Consider the following 14359-nt stretch of genomic DNA (forward strand, 5'->3'; position numbering starts at 1 on the left):
GCCCACAGTCTTATCCCTGTACCACACCCCCAGCCACACCCCAGTACCACACCCCACAGCCACCCTAAGTCACATCCCAGTACCATGTCCCAACCATGTGCAATGTCCCAGTACCACACCCTCAGCAATGTCCCTGTACCACACCCCCAGCCGCGTCCCAGTACCACATTCCTAGTCGCATCTACTACAAAGAATTCATGAGAAAAAAAATTGTTTTTCATTATTCAAGCCCCACTATTTATTAGCACTACTTATGCTTCATTTGAAAAATCTTACAAAATGTACATCAGTTTAGAGACACATTTTTAGAAGATAAATAGACATATTTGCTGAATTCTTGTCCCAGAGCATTCTGGGAGACCAGGTATTTTTCCTACTGGCTTCGGAACACTTAAGCAAGCAATCCACAGAGCTGCACCTGACAGCACTAAAGGTTTCACCCCCTGTGATTTCAGAATGTAAATCAGTGAGAGGAAAGATTTTACAATGGACAAACACTGATTAAATAATTTAAAAGTAATATTGTAAAAAAATAATCCATTTTAATAATTGCATTATTTTCGGTACAGTTCCTCTTTAAGGAGGATGTCTATACCTGTTTTCAACATGTCTTAATTAAAAAAAAATGAACTGTAGGTTGCCGGGCTGCCAGGGCCGCCGATAGAGCATCACAGGAGGGACATCGGTATGGGGCTCGAGATGAGGCTGGGGCCCGAACAGAGGCAGTGCTGCAGTTTGTGATTGGCCACAGCCGGAATGTGCACCTGAGAGGGGTAGTGACAGGGATATAATGGGAAAGCAGACCAGCAGATCATCAGCGCAGAGTTCATAACCCGCCTAACCCACAGTGAGGAAGTCCTCTCTTCTCTGGATCCTCCCCTCCGATCATTCTGCTCTGCCTTCGTCTTTTTCGGTCTACTGTACATCAGGGCCTAGCAGCTTTTCCCAGTATGGGGCCCAGAAATTTCATACCTTTCCATACCCTTTTTCCTTTTCTTCTCTGATGTTATTTGGAACCTTTGTCCTGTCACCACAGATCACTATAGATGGACAAGACATTCGAAACTTCAACTTGCGATTCTTACGAGAGATTATCGGAGTGGTGAGCCAAGAGCCTGTTCTGTTTGACACGACGATCGCTGAGAATATCCGCTATGGCCGGGAAAATGTCACCATGGAGGAGATCATACAATCCACAAAGGAAGCCAATGCCTATAACTTCATTATGGAGCTGCCAGATGTAAGTGGTGTCACCTGTGACACTTGTCATGTATTTATGTGTCTTCCCAGCAAGCATACGGGTATGCCATACTGCGTTTGATTGGTTGTAGCTACTGTCCGTCAAAAAGAGTGGGCGTGCACTACTTAAAGCAAACCTGAAGCAAAAAAAAAAACAAACACCTTCATATATAATGAATTGTATGTGTAGTACAGATAAAGAATAGAACATTAGTACAAAGAAAAGAGTGTCGTATTTTTTTCAGGTTTTTTTTGTCTTTATAACATTGCTTCATATGGTCACAGTTGCAGTTTTAAAACCACACAGTTTTTGTAAGCTATAAAACAAAGCAGAAATAATGAACCTTTGAACTTCCCTGCAGTAAAACCTTACATCAAGCTGTCTTTTGCAGTTTCTTGGCTATTTAAAGGATACACAGAGCCGAATGAAGTAGGAGGAACGGAGGGAGCAGGCATGTACAGGGAGCTGTCCTGATGCCCACCTATTCCTCCCGTTTTCCTCTGTCCCCCTCCTTTGGTAGCTAAATGCCCCCGGCAGCCATTTCCGGGTCGCCGAAGTCGACCATTAGTGCACAGGTGCTGGCCTGACCTGACTGGGTGCGTCCTACATCACACGGCCAGGAGTGCTTCCACATGACATCACGACTACGTCATGCACATGCGCAGAGAGCTCCTGGCCTCGGGCGTGCGCTACAGGATGCACAGCCGGGTCATCGACTGCACGCTAATGCCCAATTCTGGCGACCTGGAAGAGGCTGCCAAAGAAGGGGGATGGAGGAAAATGGGGGAAGCAGTGGGCATCAGGACAGTTCCATGTACATGCCTGCTCCTTCCATTTCTCCTACTTCATTCAGCTCTGGTATTGTTTTAAAGAGACAAGAAACAGTGAGAGACAGCTTGAGATAAGGTTTAACTGCAGGAAAGTTCAAAGGATCACTATTTCTGCTTTGTTTTACAGCTTACAAAAACAGTGTGGTTTTATAACTGTGAAATATTATATTTTGATAAAAGATTGATTGATAAGGATCATGTCAATTAAAATTATATCTTATGTTGTTAAATGATTGTAAAAGCAATCTCCCATTTGGAAATATTAGGAGGATAAGGGGTTTGTGGATATATGTCATTGCCCTCATAAGCTTGTTAAAGGGAACCTTAACTGAACGGGGGGTAAAAAGTTTCACTTACCTGGGGCTATTACCAGCCCCCTGCAGCAGTCCTGTGCCCTCGGAGCTGCTCTGGAATCCTACGGGCCCCCGCTGTCACTTAGTTTTGTTATTGACGACTCACCAGTCGGCCGGCCGCCATGCGTATTATTGGACGCATTCCCTACTGCAATCAGCGCTGTTGCGGACCTCAACGCGTACAAAAATATGCGTTGCCGCATTCTGCACGTGTAGATATGCGGCAACGCGTATTTTTTGTACGTGTTGCGGTCCGCAACAGCGCTAATTGCAGTAGGGAATGCGTCCAATAATACGCATGGTGGCCGGCCGACTGGTGAGTCATCAAAAACAAAGCTAAGTGACAGCGGGGGCCCGTAGGATTCCAGAGCGGCTCCGAGGGCACAGGACTGCTGCAGGGGGCTGGTAATAGACCCAGGTAAGTGAAACTCTTTACCCCCCGTTCAGTTAAGGTTCCCTTTAAGATAGAACAGAAATCTTTGTCCATTATTTCTAAAGAACTACCCACTCTCAGAAGTTTCTTGGTAGGAGAAGTGATTGATACATATATGCCAACCTTCCCCCACAAGGTAATTAGAGCTGTAGCCAGCCATATGGTTTCTGTCTCACATTTATTTTTTAAACATTTCTCTGGGAGATGGTTCATCTTCTTTCTGATCTTCTGAATTAAATCTTTCGCCACCCTCAATACATGTCAGTGGATCTGGAAATACATACATTTTACTAGGACATCCACTAGGTGTAGGCTTTGGGTCTGTATCTGTCCCAGATGACCGTATGATGCAATGTTATAAGAAAAACTGAAAATAATAATTCAATGTCTCCTACTACGTTTGGCCCTGGTATGCTTTAAAGAGAACCCGAGGTGGATCTTTGGGGGGCAGATTGGACACAGAGGCAGGTTCTCTGCCTAATGACATGGCTCTGTGTCCCCCAACCGCAGCTCTCTGCCCCCCCCCACCGCCGCACTATAGCCCCCCGAGTTTAGCGACAAAATTTGTTGCTAACTCCAAGGTAAACACAAGGGAGGGGAATTCCCTGTTCAAAACGCTTGCCTGGGGCGTTCCTGCATGGTTTCCTGAGCTCTCTCCCGTGGCCACGCCCCCTGCCGCTCCCCCGCCTCCTTGCACACTATGAGAGACACACAGTCGTGACCCAGAGGTCATGAATGTCGGCCATTGCGGCCCACGGGAGCAGCAGTTTTTGCGGTTACCTGATCCGCTCAGCCCCGCGGATCAGGTAGCCTACTTTTTTTTTTTCATTCTCTTTATGTGCTTCAGGAAACAGGACTGTATTTGACCCAGTTGGGTCCAATAGCTCACAGAAGCTCTTTTGCATAGATAACTGAAGCTTTTTAACTCTTCCTGTACTGGAAAACAATATGAGACTCTTTTCTTTGCTACTAATGCTCTATTTCTTCAGCTGCACTACGCATACAGTTCATAATCTCATACGTTTATTTTCGCTTCAGGTTTGCTTTGAGTTTACAAATAACAGGAAAAAGAACATGCTTCAGTGTACTCCCCAGAATTTTTTTCCAGCCGGGTGGCATGAAAAAGTAGCCGGGTGGGGCGAGATGATTGAATGCAGGGCTGGTGTTTTTCTGCTTACAGCACAGGAGGAGGTGAGCCGGGTGCTCACCAAAACTAGCAGGGTGGAGCACCCGGCTAAAAGAGCCTGGGGAGAACACTGTGCTTGGCAGAAGCAACAAGAATGAGTGTTTCAGAAATAGTTACACCCCTTTTAAACTTTACTTGATCCAGACCTCCATACTTCGAAGCAGGGCATATCTACAAATCGGCCCCCCCCCCCCCCCCCCCCCCCTCAGGGTTTCCCTAGCCAACCCCTGGTGACCCTCACGGCCTGGGGGCCCATCTTGCAAGGGCCATAAAACAAGTGTGGACATCATAATGTTCACATCCATAGCAAGTGCAGCCACAAAAACACCGGGGCCCATATGCAGTTCCCTTTTTCACCTCAGTTTTCTCCCAGGCGATAATGTTTTGTCTTCTGTTTAACACAACTTTTTAGCACTGTGCAACAGAAATAGTACTAAAAAGTATGTGAAAAAAGTGCTGTTAAAATTGTGTTTTCTTGTTTGCGGTTGGCTTGAGGCTGGTTTCACAGTGGGGCGTTAAAGTCCAGCAGCCAGTAACGCAGCCCAACTCACAGCACTGAAAAATCAATGTGCTGTTCACAGTGCACACGTTGCATAGGAGTATAACGCTGCACGTTAAATGAAAGTGCAGCATGCTGTGCGTTATACTCCTATTTCGCTGCGTTAGAATGTTTGCACATGCTCAGTAATGTTAGTTTGGTTTTTTTAAAAATGTGCCGCATGCGCCGTTTTCGTTTGTTCAGTATGCATCAAAAAGTATGCATCAAGAGACGCATAACGCAGTTTAATGTAACGTCCAACTTCAACGTTAACATGCGTTGCGTTAGGGGCATGTTATGCGACCTTAACGTTGCATCAAACGCAACGTCTTAGTATGAAAGAGCCCTAAAGGACACATCTGAGGAGCTATAAAAAAAACCTATCTACTTACCCGGGCTTCCTCCAGCCCCTTGCAGCCATCCTGTGCCCTCGCCGCAGCTCCACTCCCTGCCGGCGGCCCTGGGTCCCCTACGGCACAAGATGTGTGCTGCGCCTGCGCACTACAGCCCAGAGAAAGTCAGTGCGACTCCGTGAGCCGCACCCTGGAGCGCAAGTAGATGCCAACCTGGCGAGGTCGGCATCTGCACAGGAGGGGACCGGGAGCCTCCGGAGCTGCGGCATGGGCACAGGATGGCTGCCAGGGGCTGAAGGAAGCCCAAGGTAAGTAGATTTATGATTTTTTAATTTACCTGGACCGTTCCTTTAAAAGGCATTTTAGACAAGGTGTGAAAATATCACCTAGGAGAAAACTCAGGAGAAAAAGTGAATTGCATATGGGCCCTGATCTGAAGGATGGACCCCTTTATCCGTATAGTAGAAGTTGGGGCCCCCTTACAGCTCTGGGCCCCCCTGCAGTTGTGAGGGCTGCTACCCTCTAGTCACACTTCTGCTTCTAAGTTGACGAACTGCCAATGGCCAGTAAAAAATTAACTACCCTCATGTGCCTGAGAGTCAGAAGTCTAAATATAGATTTTAACCTTGAAATAAACAAGTAAGTCCATTGAATTCCAGCTAAATCCTATCGGACAGATACAGAATTTTATCTGTTTATTTTCTTTTCAGGTGCACTTTAAGTTAAACAAAAATCAACTAGTAAGATTATTAAAAAACATATAAACTGCTTTTAGATAATGGCCTCAATTCACTAAGATCATGCTGGTGATAATAAGGCAAGAGAACTTATCACCACACATCGAGCTTGCCTTATTAAGGTGTATTAAGTTGTGTTTTCACAGTGAGAGAGTTATCTTAACACTTTAGTTCTTCATTTACCTCCTCTGTAGTTATTTTCACATGCAGTTAATTTTTCCAGCTCCTGGCAGTCGATCGGTGCCCTCGCTGCAGCTCCTCCCCCTCCCGGCATCCAGCGGTGAAGAAGCCGACCTCGCCAGGTCGGCTTCATGTGCGGGGGGTCACGTGGTGTAGGGACGTCATCGGGTCTCTACTGCGCAGGCACAGAGCTACTGCGCCCGCGCAGTAGAGACCAGATGACGTCACTTACACCACGTAACCCGCGCCGTGGAGTGCACATGAAGCCGACCTGGCGAGGTCGGCTTCTTCACCTCTTGAGCTGGAAGAAGCCCCAGGTGAGTGTAGTTTGTTTTTTATAGTCTGCGTGGATCTTCCCTTTAACTTAACCACTTAAGCCTATCTGCATGAATATTTTAGTCCAGATAGGGTGTGCAGCTGTCAGTGTGCGGTGCGCGCGCTCCCGACACCCTTTGTTAGCCCTCCGATCAGTGAATGGGAATATATTTCCCATTCACCGATCTAAGTCCCCCGCAGAAAAAACAATGGTCTCTTATCAGACCGCGGTATTTCTGAAAAAAAAAGTTCCCCCATCCTCTTTCTTGTTCCTGAAAGCATGATCGTATTCTTCCAGGACTTTTTTGACTGTGGCCATCTTGTGGCCAAATAGTTAACTACACCAACATGTATTTTTAAATAAATAAATGCATTGTTTTAACAATAACAATAATAACAATAATATTTATATAGCGCTTTTCTCCCTGGGGACTCAAAGCGCTGTGACCCTGCATTATGCAGTCTCAAAGGCTAGGGAAAAGAGGTGAGTTTTTAGCCTTTTTTTAAAGCTGTCCAGAGAAGGAGCCTCTCGTACTGATTGTGGAAGTGAGTTCCATAGAGTAGGGGCTGCATAGGAAAAGGCCCGAGCACCAAATGTTAAGTGTATCCTGGGAATAACCAGCTTCATCTTGTTGGCAGAGCGGAGGGTGCGTGGAGGGGCATAAAGTTCCAATAGATCCGCTATGTATTTGGGTCCCATGTGGTGTAGAGCCTTGAATGTCAGCAGGCAGATCTTAAAATTGATTCTCCATTTTACTGGCAACCAGTGAAGAGTTTGCAGTACTGGGGTGATGTGTGAGCTGCGGGGGGCATTGGCTAGGAGTCTGGCTGCAGCATTCTGTACTAGCTGTAAGGGGCGCAGAACCTTATCTGTAGATCCGATTAACAGGGCGTTGCAGTAGTCTAGGCGGGAGGATACAAATGCGTGAACCAGGGCAGGTAGGTCTTCAGCTGGGATAAGGTGTTTTATTTTCGCTATATTTCTTAGATGGAAGAAGGAAGACTTGACGACAGCTGATACCTGCTGTCTGAGTTTTAGATTTCCATCCAAGATCACCCCAAGGTTTCGCACAGAGTCTTTATACTGTACAGTATCTCCCCCAATTGCTAGTTTGAGGTGGTGAGCGTTTTGAACTTTATCCATCATGTGTGGACCACCTACCACCAACACCTCTGTTTTGTCAGAGTTCAGCCTCAGCCAGATGGTGTTCATCCAATTTTGTAAATCCACTAGACACGCATTTATGGATGCTGATGGGTCTTGGGTGCCAGGCTTGAAGGACAGATACAGTTGTGTGTCATCTGCATAACAATGGTATCCTAAACCATAGTTCTGGATTATTTTGCCCAGTGGGAGCATGTAGACTGCAAAGAGTAATGGTGATAGTACAGAACCCTGTGGAACTCCATAGGCAAGTGGCACTGGATTAGAGTAGTGTGTGCCCAGACATACTTGCTGTGTCCTGCCAGATAGGAAGGTCTGAAACCAGCTAAGAACAGTACCCCTTAGGCCACAGTAATTCTTCAGTCGCTGGATTAGTATTTCATGGTCCACAGTATCAAATGCTGCTGACAAGTCAAGAAGAATCAGAATTGAGCAATCACCCTTGTCCCTTGCAGTAAGTAGATCATTCATTACTCGGACTAATGCTGTTTCAGTGCTGTGCCTTTTCCTGAATCCTGACTGAAAAGTATCAAAGATGTTGTTATCTGTAAGCCTGGCTTCTAGCTGGTTGGCGACTGCTTTCTCGATAACTTTTGATAGGAATGGTAAGTTCGCCACAGGTCTGTAGTTGGTTACAGAATTAGGATCTAGTGATGGTTTCTTCAGGAGGGGTTTTATGATTGCTTTCTTTAGTTCTTCTTTTACATTTAAACATTAGCTGTTTACTTCCCACACCAAAAATTACCCAAATAAAAAATTACCCAAATTAAAAAAAAAATAAAAAAAATTACATTTAAAAAAAAACAACATAAATAGTTACCTAAGGGTCTGAACTTTTTAAATATGCATGTCAAGAGAGTATGTTGATATCATTTTTTAAATTATAGGCTTGTAAATAGTGATGGACGATTGAAAAAAGACACCTTTATTTCCAAATAAAATATCGGCGCCATAAATTGTGATAGGGACATAATTTAAACAGTGTAATAACCGGGACAAATGGACAAATAAAATACATGGGTTTTAATTACGGTAGCATGTATTAATGTAAAACTATAATGGGCAAAAACAGAGAAATAATGATTTTTTAAAATTTCTTTCTTAATCTTCCTGTTAAAATGGATTTAGAATAAAGTAATTCTTAGCCAAATGCACCCTGCAAAGAAAGCCTAAATGGTGGCGGAAAAAACAAGATATAGATAATTTCATTGTGATAAGTAGTGATAAAGTTATTGGCGAATGAATGGAAGGTGAAAATTGCTCAGATACACAAAAATGAACAACCCTGTGGGCTTAAAGGGATACTGTAGGGGGCTCGGGGGAAAATGAATTGAACTTACCTAGGGCTTCTAATGGTCACCAGCAGACATCCTGTGCCCGCGCAGCCACTCACCGATGCTCCGGCCCCGCCTCCGGTTCACTTCTGGAATTTCAGACTTTAAAGTCTGAAATCCACTGCGCCTGTGCAGCCGTGTCCTCGCTCCCACTGACATCGCCAGGAGTGTTTAGCACAAGCCCAGTATGGTCTGTGCCTGTGCAGTGCGCTCCTGGTGACATCAGCGGGAGCGAGGACACGGCAACGCAGGCGCAGTAGTTTTCAGACTTTAAAGTCTGAACCTCCAGAAGTGAACCGAGGCGGGGCCGGAGCATTGGGGAGTGGCTGCGCGGGCACAGGAGGTCTGTGGGGACCATTAGAAGCCCCGGGTAAGTTCAACTCATTTTCCCCCGACCCCCTACAGTATCCCTTTAAGTGGTTAAAGACAGAAGAGTTAACTTTAGGTTTGCCTGAGGTAAATAGTTTAGTGAATACTGCATGCCTTAGTACCATGGTGATGACACTAGAAACAGCTGGGAAACGTTAGGAAACGTTATTAAAGACAGGAGATAAGCTTAGTGAATTAAGGCCAATGTTGACAGTAAGGAAAATATTTTTACTTCTAAAGAATTTTTATCATTCATACTCTACATGCGGATGTGTGTCTTTAGAAATTTGACACCCTTGTTGGAGAGAGAGGAACACAGCTGAGTGGGGGACAGAAGCAGAGGATCGCTATCGCCCGGGCGCTGGTGCGCAACCCCAAAATCCTCCTCCTGGATGAGGCCACCTCTGCTCTGGACATGGAGAGCGAATCCATCGTGCAGGCTGCTCTAGATAAGGTAAGCTCATGGCATGATTCCATGGATTGGCATGCAATCTGAGTGTAGGAAAAATCTTAACCACTTGATGACCCAGCCTTTACCCCCCCTTAAGGACCAGCGCTGTTTTTTGTAATCTATGCTGGGTGGTCTCTGCAGCCCCCAGCACAGATCATGTTACATGCAGAGCGATCAGATCGCCCCCCTTTTTTCCCCCCTATGGGGATGATGTGCAGGGGGGGTCTGATCGCTCCTGCCTGCCTGAGGTTTGGGGGGGGGGGGGGAACTCAAAGCCCCCCTCCGCAGCGAAATTCCCCCCCTCCCTCTTCTACCTGTCCCCCCTGGTGATCGGGGCTGCACCGGACGCTATCCGTCCTGTGCAGCCTGTGACAGGATGTCCTCTGTCACATGGCGGCGATCCCCGGCCGCTGCTCAGCAGCGCCGTTCAATGTAAACAAAGGAGACAAATGTCTCCTGCGTTTACATTTAGTCTGCGAGCCGCGATCAGCGGCTCGCAGGCTATTCACGGAGACCCGCTTCGTGATCTAACAGGAAACGGCCGCTCGCGCGAGCGGCCTTTCCTGTTCAAAGGGGAACTGAAGAGATATATATATGGAGGCTATCATGTTTATTTCCTTTTAATCAATACCAGTTGCCTGGCAGCCCTGCTGGTCTATTTCTCTGCAGTAGTATCTGATTAAAACCAGAAACAAGCATGCAGCTAGTCTTGTCAGATCAGACTTATAAGTCTGAAACACCTGATCTGCTGCATGCTTGTTCAGGGGCTATGGCTAATAGTATTAGAGGCAGAGGATCAGCAGGGCTGCCAGGCAACTGGTATTGTCTAAAAGGAAATAAACATGACAGCCTCCATATACCTCTCTCTTCAGTTCCCCTTTAATTAGGGAGGCACCTGGCGACGCAGATCTGCGTCGCTGGTCCTCCAGCTACCACTTTGCCGCCGCACGGTATGAGTGTGCGGTCGGCAAGTGATTAAAGGGAATGTGTAGAGATTGTTTTTAATTATGTAATTAATAGGTTTAAGACTAAATTAAATATTTTTTTAAATATTTTTTTAATTTTAAATGATAAAACATCTTCAAATCAGGGACTTATTAAATACCACCAATTAAGCACTAATCAGATCCGATACAGTATATCTACGCCACAGCAGACTTCATCTCCGCTCCAGGGGTGTATATAAACATATTTTGTCGCGACCGCCGCTGTGCATGCCACCGCGTGCCACCGGCCGTGCACCTACCTGTGTTGTTGTCCGTTTACTGATCTAAGTGCCCGTGATCAGTGAAACCAGCATCAATGAGATGGCATGTTCATAAAAGTGAAACTAAGGCATACACTCGTTATTTCCTGTAACATGTGTATGCTGTAAAAGAAACACACATTGAAATAAAGTGAGGTGGACTTCTAGTGGCCGAATAGTAAAATTACACCTACATACACCTTACATGCATTTTACATACAAATCTGTAAAATACTACATTAATGAACCCCTTACCTCCTCTCCCATAGTTACCAAAAGAAAACACTTTTATTAAAACAAAAGAAAAGTGATATTAAAAAAAAATACATAAATAGTTGATTTAACTTTTTTTAAGTCGGTATGTCATATGGGTATATTACTGTTATTTTTGCAAAAAAGGTCTTGTAATTAGTGACGGATGCAAAACGGGAAAAAATACACCTTTATTTCCAAATAAAATATTGTCGCTATACATGTGATGGGGACATAATTTAAATGGTGTAATAACTGGGACAAAAATGGGCAAATAAAATACATGGGTACAGTAGCAATACATTAATTACATTAGCATGTATTCTTTTAAAACGATAGTGGCTGAAGAAACTGAGAAATATTTTTTTCCATTTTTATCATATTATTCCTATTAATATGCATTTAGAAAAAAATAATTCTTAGCAAAAATGTATCACCCAAAGAAAGCCTAATTGGTGGGGAAAAACAAGGTATAGATCATTGTGTTGTGATAAGTAGTGATAAAGTTTTTGGTGAAAGAAAGTGAAGAGCGCTGAAAGGTGAAAATTGCTCTGGTCCAAAAGGGGAAAACCCCTCAGTGGTGAACTGGTTAAATTATTATATTTATTCAGAGTTCCAACTGTTACCCTTATTGGTGTGTTTTATATGTACAAGGATTAGGTAACACAACTCCATAGAAAACAATAGGGTTTAGTTCTTAACCTATTGGGGACCGCCGCAGGTTGAATCAACGTCCGGCAGGTGGCGGTACCGTTCTGACCGGACGTTGATTCAACGTCCGCGCTAAAGCACCGCTCCCGACGCGATCGTGCGCACCCGGAGGGGGAGATTAAGCTGTCATATGACAGCTGGCATCTCCCCCTAGTGATCAGCAGCCATCGCGTATGGCTGCTGATCACGTGATCACTACGATCGCCGTCGGATCGTAGTGATCACTCTGACAGCGGTGGCGGCAGGGGGGAAAAGAAGAGGATCCACTCATCTCCCTGCCGTTCCAGTGACGATCGGCGCCCCCCTCTGCTCTGGCCGGCATCTCTGCTCCGTCTGACGTCAGCGCCGGGTCCCGGCTTGATGACGTCATCAAGCCTCGACCCGACCTGAGCGTGATTTGGAGCAGAGATGCCGGCCGGAGATGAGGTGGCTTCTGCGGCTCATCGCTGGAGCCTGGAAGGTAAGTGATGGCTGCCAGCTACAGGGGGGACACTTGCCACCATAGGGGGAGGACTCTGCCCAGCCAGCCACAGAAGGGATCCGGCCGCCCGACCCCCCCCAAACGCGCGCACCCCCCTCCACCACAAAATGCCCTGGTCCTTAAGGGGGGTTAGGCGGCCGGTCCCAAAGTGGTTAAAATAGGATTTAGTAATATTGTACAGTGGTATTAGTATAACAAGATGGGAGCATGTTTAGTTTTAGAGCTGTTTTCCACTACAAATTGCAAAACACAATCGCTAAAAGGCAGAAAAATGCAGCATTCAGGACTTTTGGGATTAATCAAAATCGTTTAGAAATCGCATTAGGTAAAATTGCATAAAAATTGCATTACAATCAAATCGCATCGAAAGCTCTTGTAATGGAAAGCTGCCCTTAGTGTTTTTTTTATATACTTCAGGTTCTTTTAAACAGCGACAAGCCAATCTCAGCTGTAATGTGATATTTAAAAAAAAAACAAGAAAGGGGAGATCTCCGCTTTTCACCTCTGGCAATGAAAGAGAGGAATCCAGTGTGACTCCTTCTCTGACAGATTGCCTTGTTTCTGGAGTTCCTCATCCCTGTTGGTATTTCCACTATAATAAGTAACTAGAGTAATGTATTTATGTGTACTGTTCACTTGTAAGGTGTTTATAGACTAGTTATGCCTTTATCAGAAACATGTTTGTACGGTTGCAGGCTGTAGAGATTTTATTGCTAAAGTGATAATCACTACCTAAGTGTGGTGTGGTTTTGGGATTCTCTGCCAGAAGACAGGAAATGATGGCAAATCCTGTAATGAGATTTACGTTTTAGTCGTGATGTTAATGATTTTTACAAACATCTTTTATTCCAGGCCAGAGAAGGCCGGACCACCATTGTCATAGCCCACCGTTTGTCTACAGTCCGGAATGCAAACACCATAGCTGGATTCAATGAGGGTGTCATCACTGAGCAGGGTAGCCACGGTGAACTCATGAAAAAAGAGGGTGTCTACTACAACTTGGTGACCATGCAGGTAAGTGTATGTTGGCTCCCAGCTTCCTCCAGCCCCCCCGCATTCCATGAGGTTATTTGGCATGACTTTGGAATATTTACTTTGGAACCATTCTTACGCTGTTAAAGGCAGAGGCCTAAAATCTGATAGTCAGTCACTGGGAGACTGGGGTTGAAATTTTTAAAAGGGGCGGACGGGCAACAAACAGCCAATTAGATTTCTTTAATTTCAATGGGAAAATGCAACTTATTGATGCCAAGAACCCCAGAGCTCATAAACTTGGTTATTGAGTGACTGTATGTCAAGGTTAGAAATAGTGGGCGAAGCAAAACCTAACTTTTACATGGGAAAATATAAACTGCAGCCATTCTTACACTGTTAATGGGAGGGTTCTCAAACTTGACACAGTTGGTCACTGGGTGACTGGGATTAATATTCAAAAAAGTGGGTGGAACCTACAACAGCCAATCAAAATTAACCTATTGATTTTCAAGGGGAATATTGAAACTGCTTCCATTCTTTCACGGTTAATGGCAGAGGTCTCAAACCTGCTGCAGTCAGTCATTAAGTGACTGGGGTTCAAATTCACTAAAGGGGTGGAGCCACAAGCAGCCAATCAGATTTCTTTGCTGGATAAACTGCACAGAATATTGATGCCAGGAACCCGAAAGCTCACAAACTTGGTCATTGAGTGACTGTGTGTCAAGGTTGCAAAAAGTGGGCGGAAATGTGGGAAAATGTAAACTGCAGCTCTTCTTCACTGTTAATAGCAGGGTTCTCAAACTTTGTACAGTTGGTTACTGGGTGACTGGGATTAATATTCAGAAAAGTGGGTGGAGCCTAAAAAAGACAATCAGAATTCACCTGTTGATTTTCAAGGGGAATATTAAAATGACTGCCATTCTTCCACTGTTAATGGCAAAAGCCTCAAACCTGGTACATTGGGTCACTGGGGTTAAAATTCAGAAAAGGGGGCAGAGCCACAAACAGCCAATCAGATATGTTTCATCTCACTGGGAAAATACAAATTTTTGATGCCAAGGACCCCAAAGCTCACAAGCTTGGTAATTGAGTGACTGTGTCCAGGTTACATAAAGTGAGTGGAGCCAAAAACAAATTTCACTGGGAAAATATAAACTGCAGCCATTTCTACACTAGTAATGGCAGGGTTCTCAAACTTTGCCCAGATGGT

The 14359-nt window shown here is 45.1% G+C and overlaps 1 protein-coding gene across 3 annotated transcripts in view; it reads left to right on the forward strand.

Moving 5' to 3' along the window:
* Positions 1-14359, forward strand: part of ABCB1 (ATP binding cassette subfamily B member 1) — a 148119-nt gene that overhangs the window by 100181 nt on the left and 33579 nt on the right. For all 3 annotated transcript variants that reach the window (XM_068235515.1, XM_068235514.1, XM_068235516.1), the window contains 3 exons: positions 1037-1240; positions 9317-9487; positions 13027-13188. In XM_068235515.1, coding sequence (XP_068091616.1) covers positions 1037-1240; positions 9317-9487; positions 13027-13188 — 537 coding nt within the window. The remainder of the gene's footprint in view (positions 1-1036; positions 1241-9316; positions 9488-13026; positions 13189-14359) is intronic.

Source organism: Hyperolius riggenbachi, chromosome 5, assembly GCF_040937935.1.
Source record: "Hyperolius riggenbachi isolate aHypRig1 chromosome 5, aHypRig1.pri, whole genome shotgun sequence".
NCBI lineage: Eukaryota > Metazoa > Chordata > Amphibia > Anura > Hyperoliidae > Hyperolius > Hyperolius riggenbachi.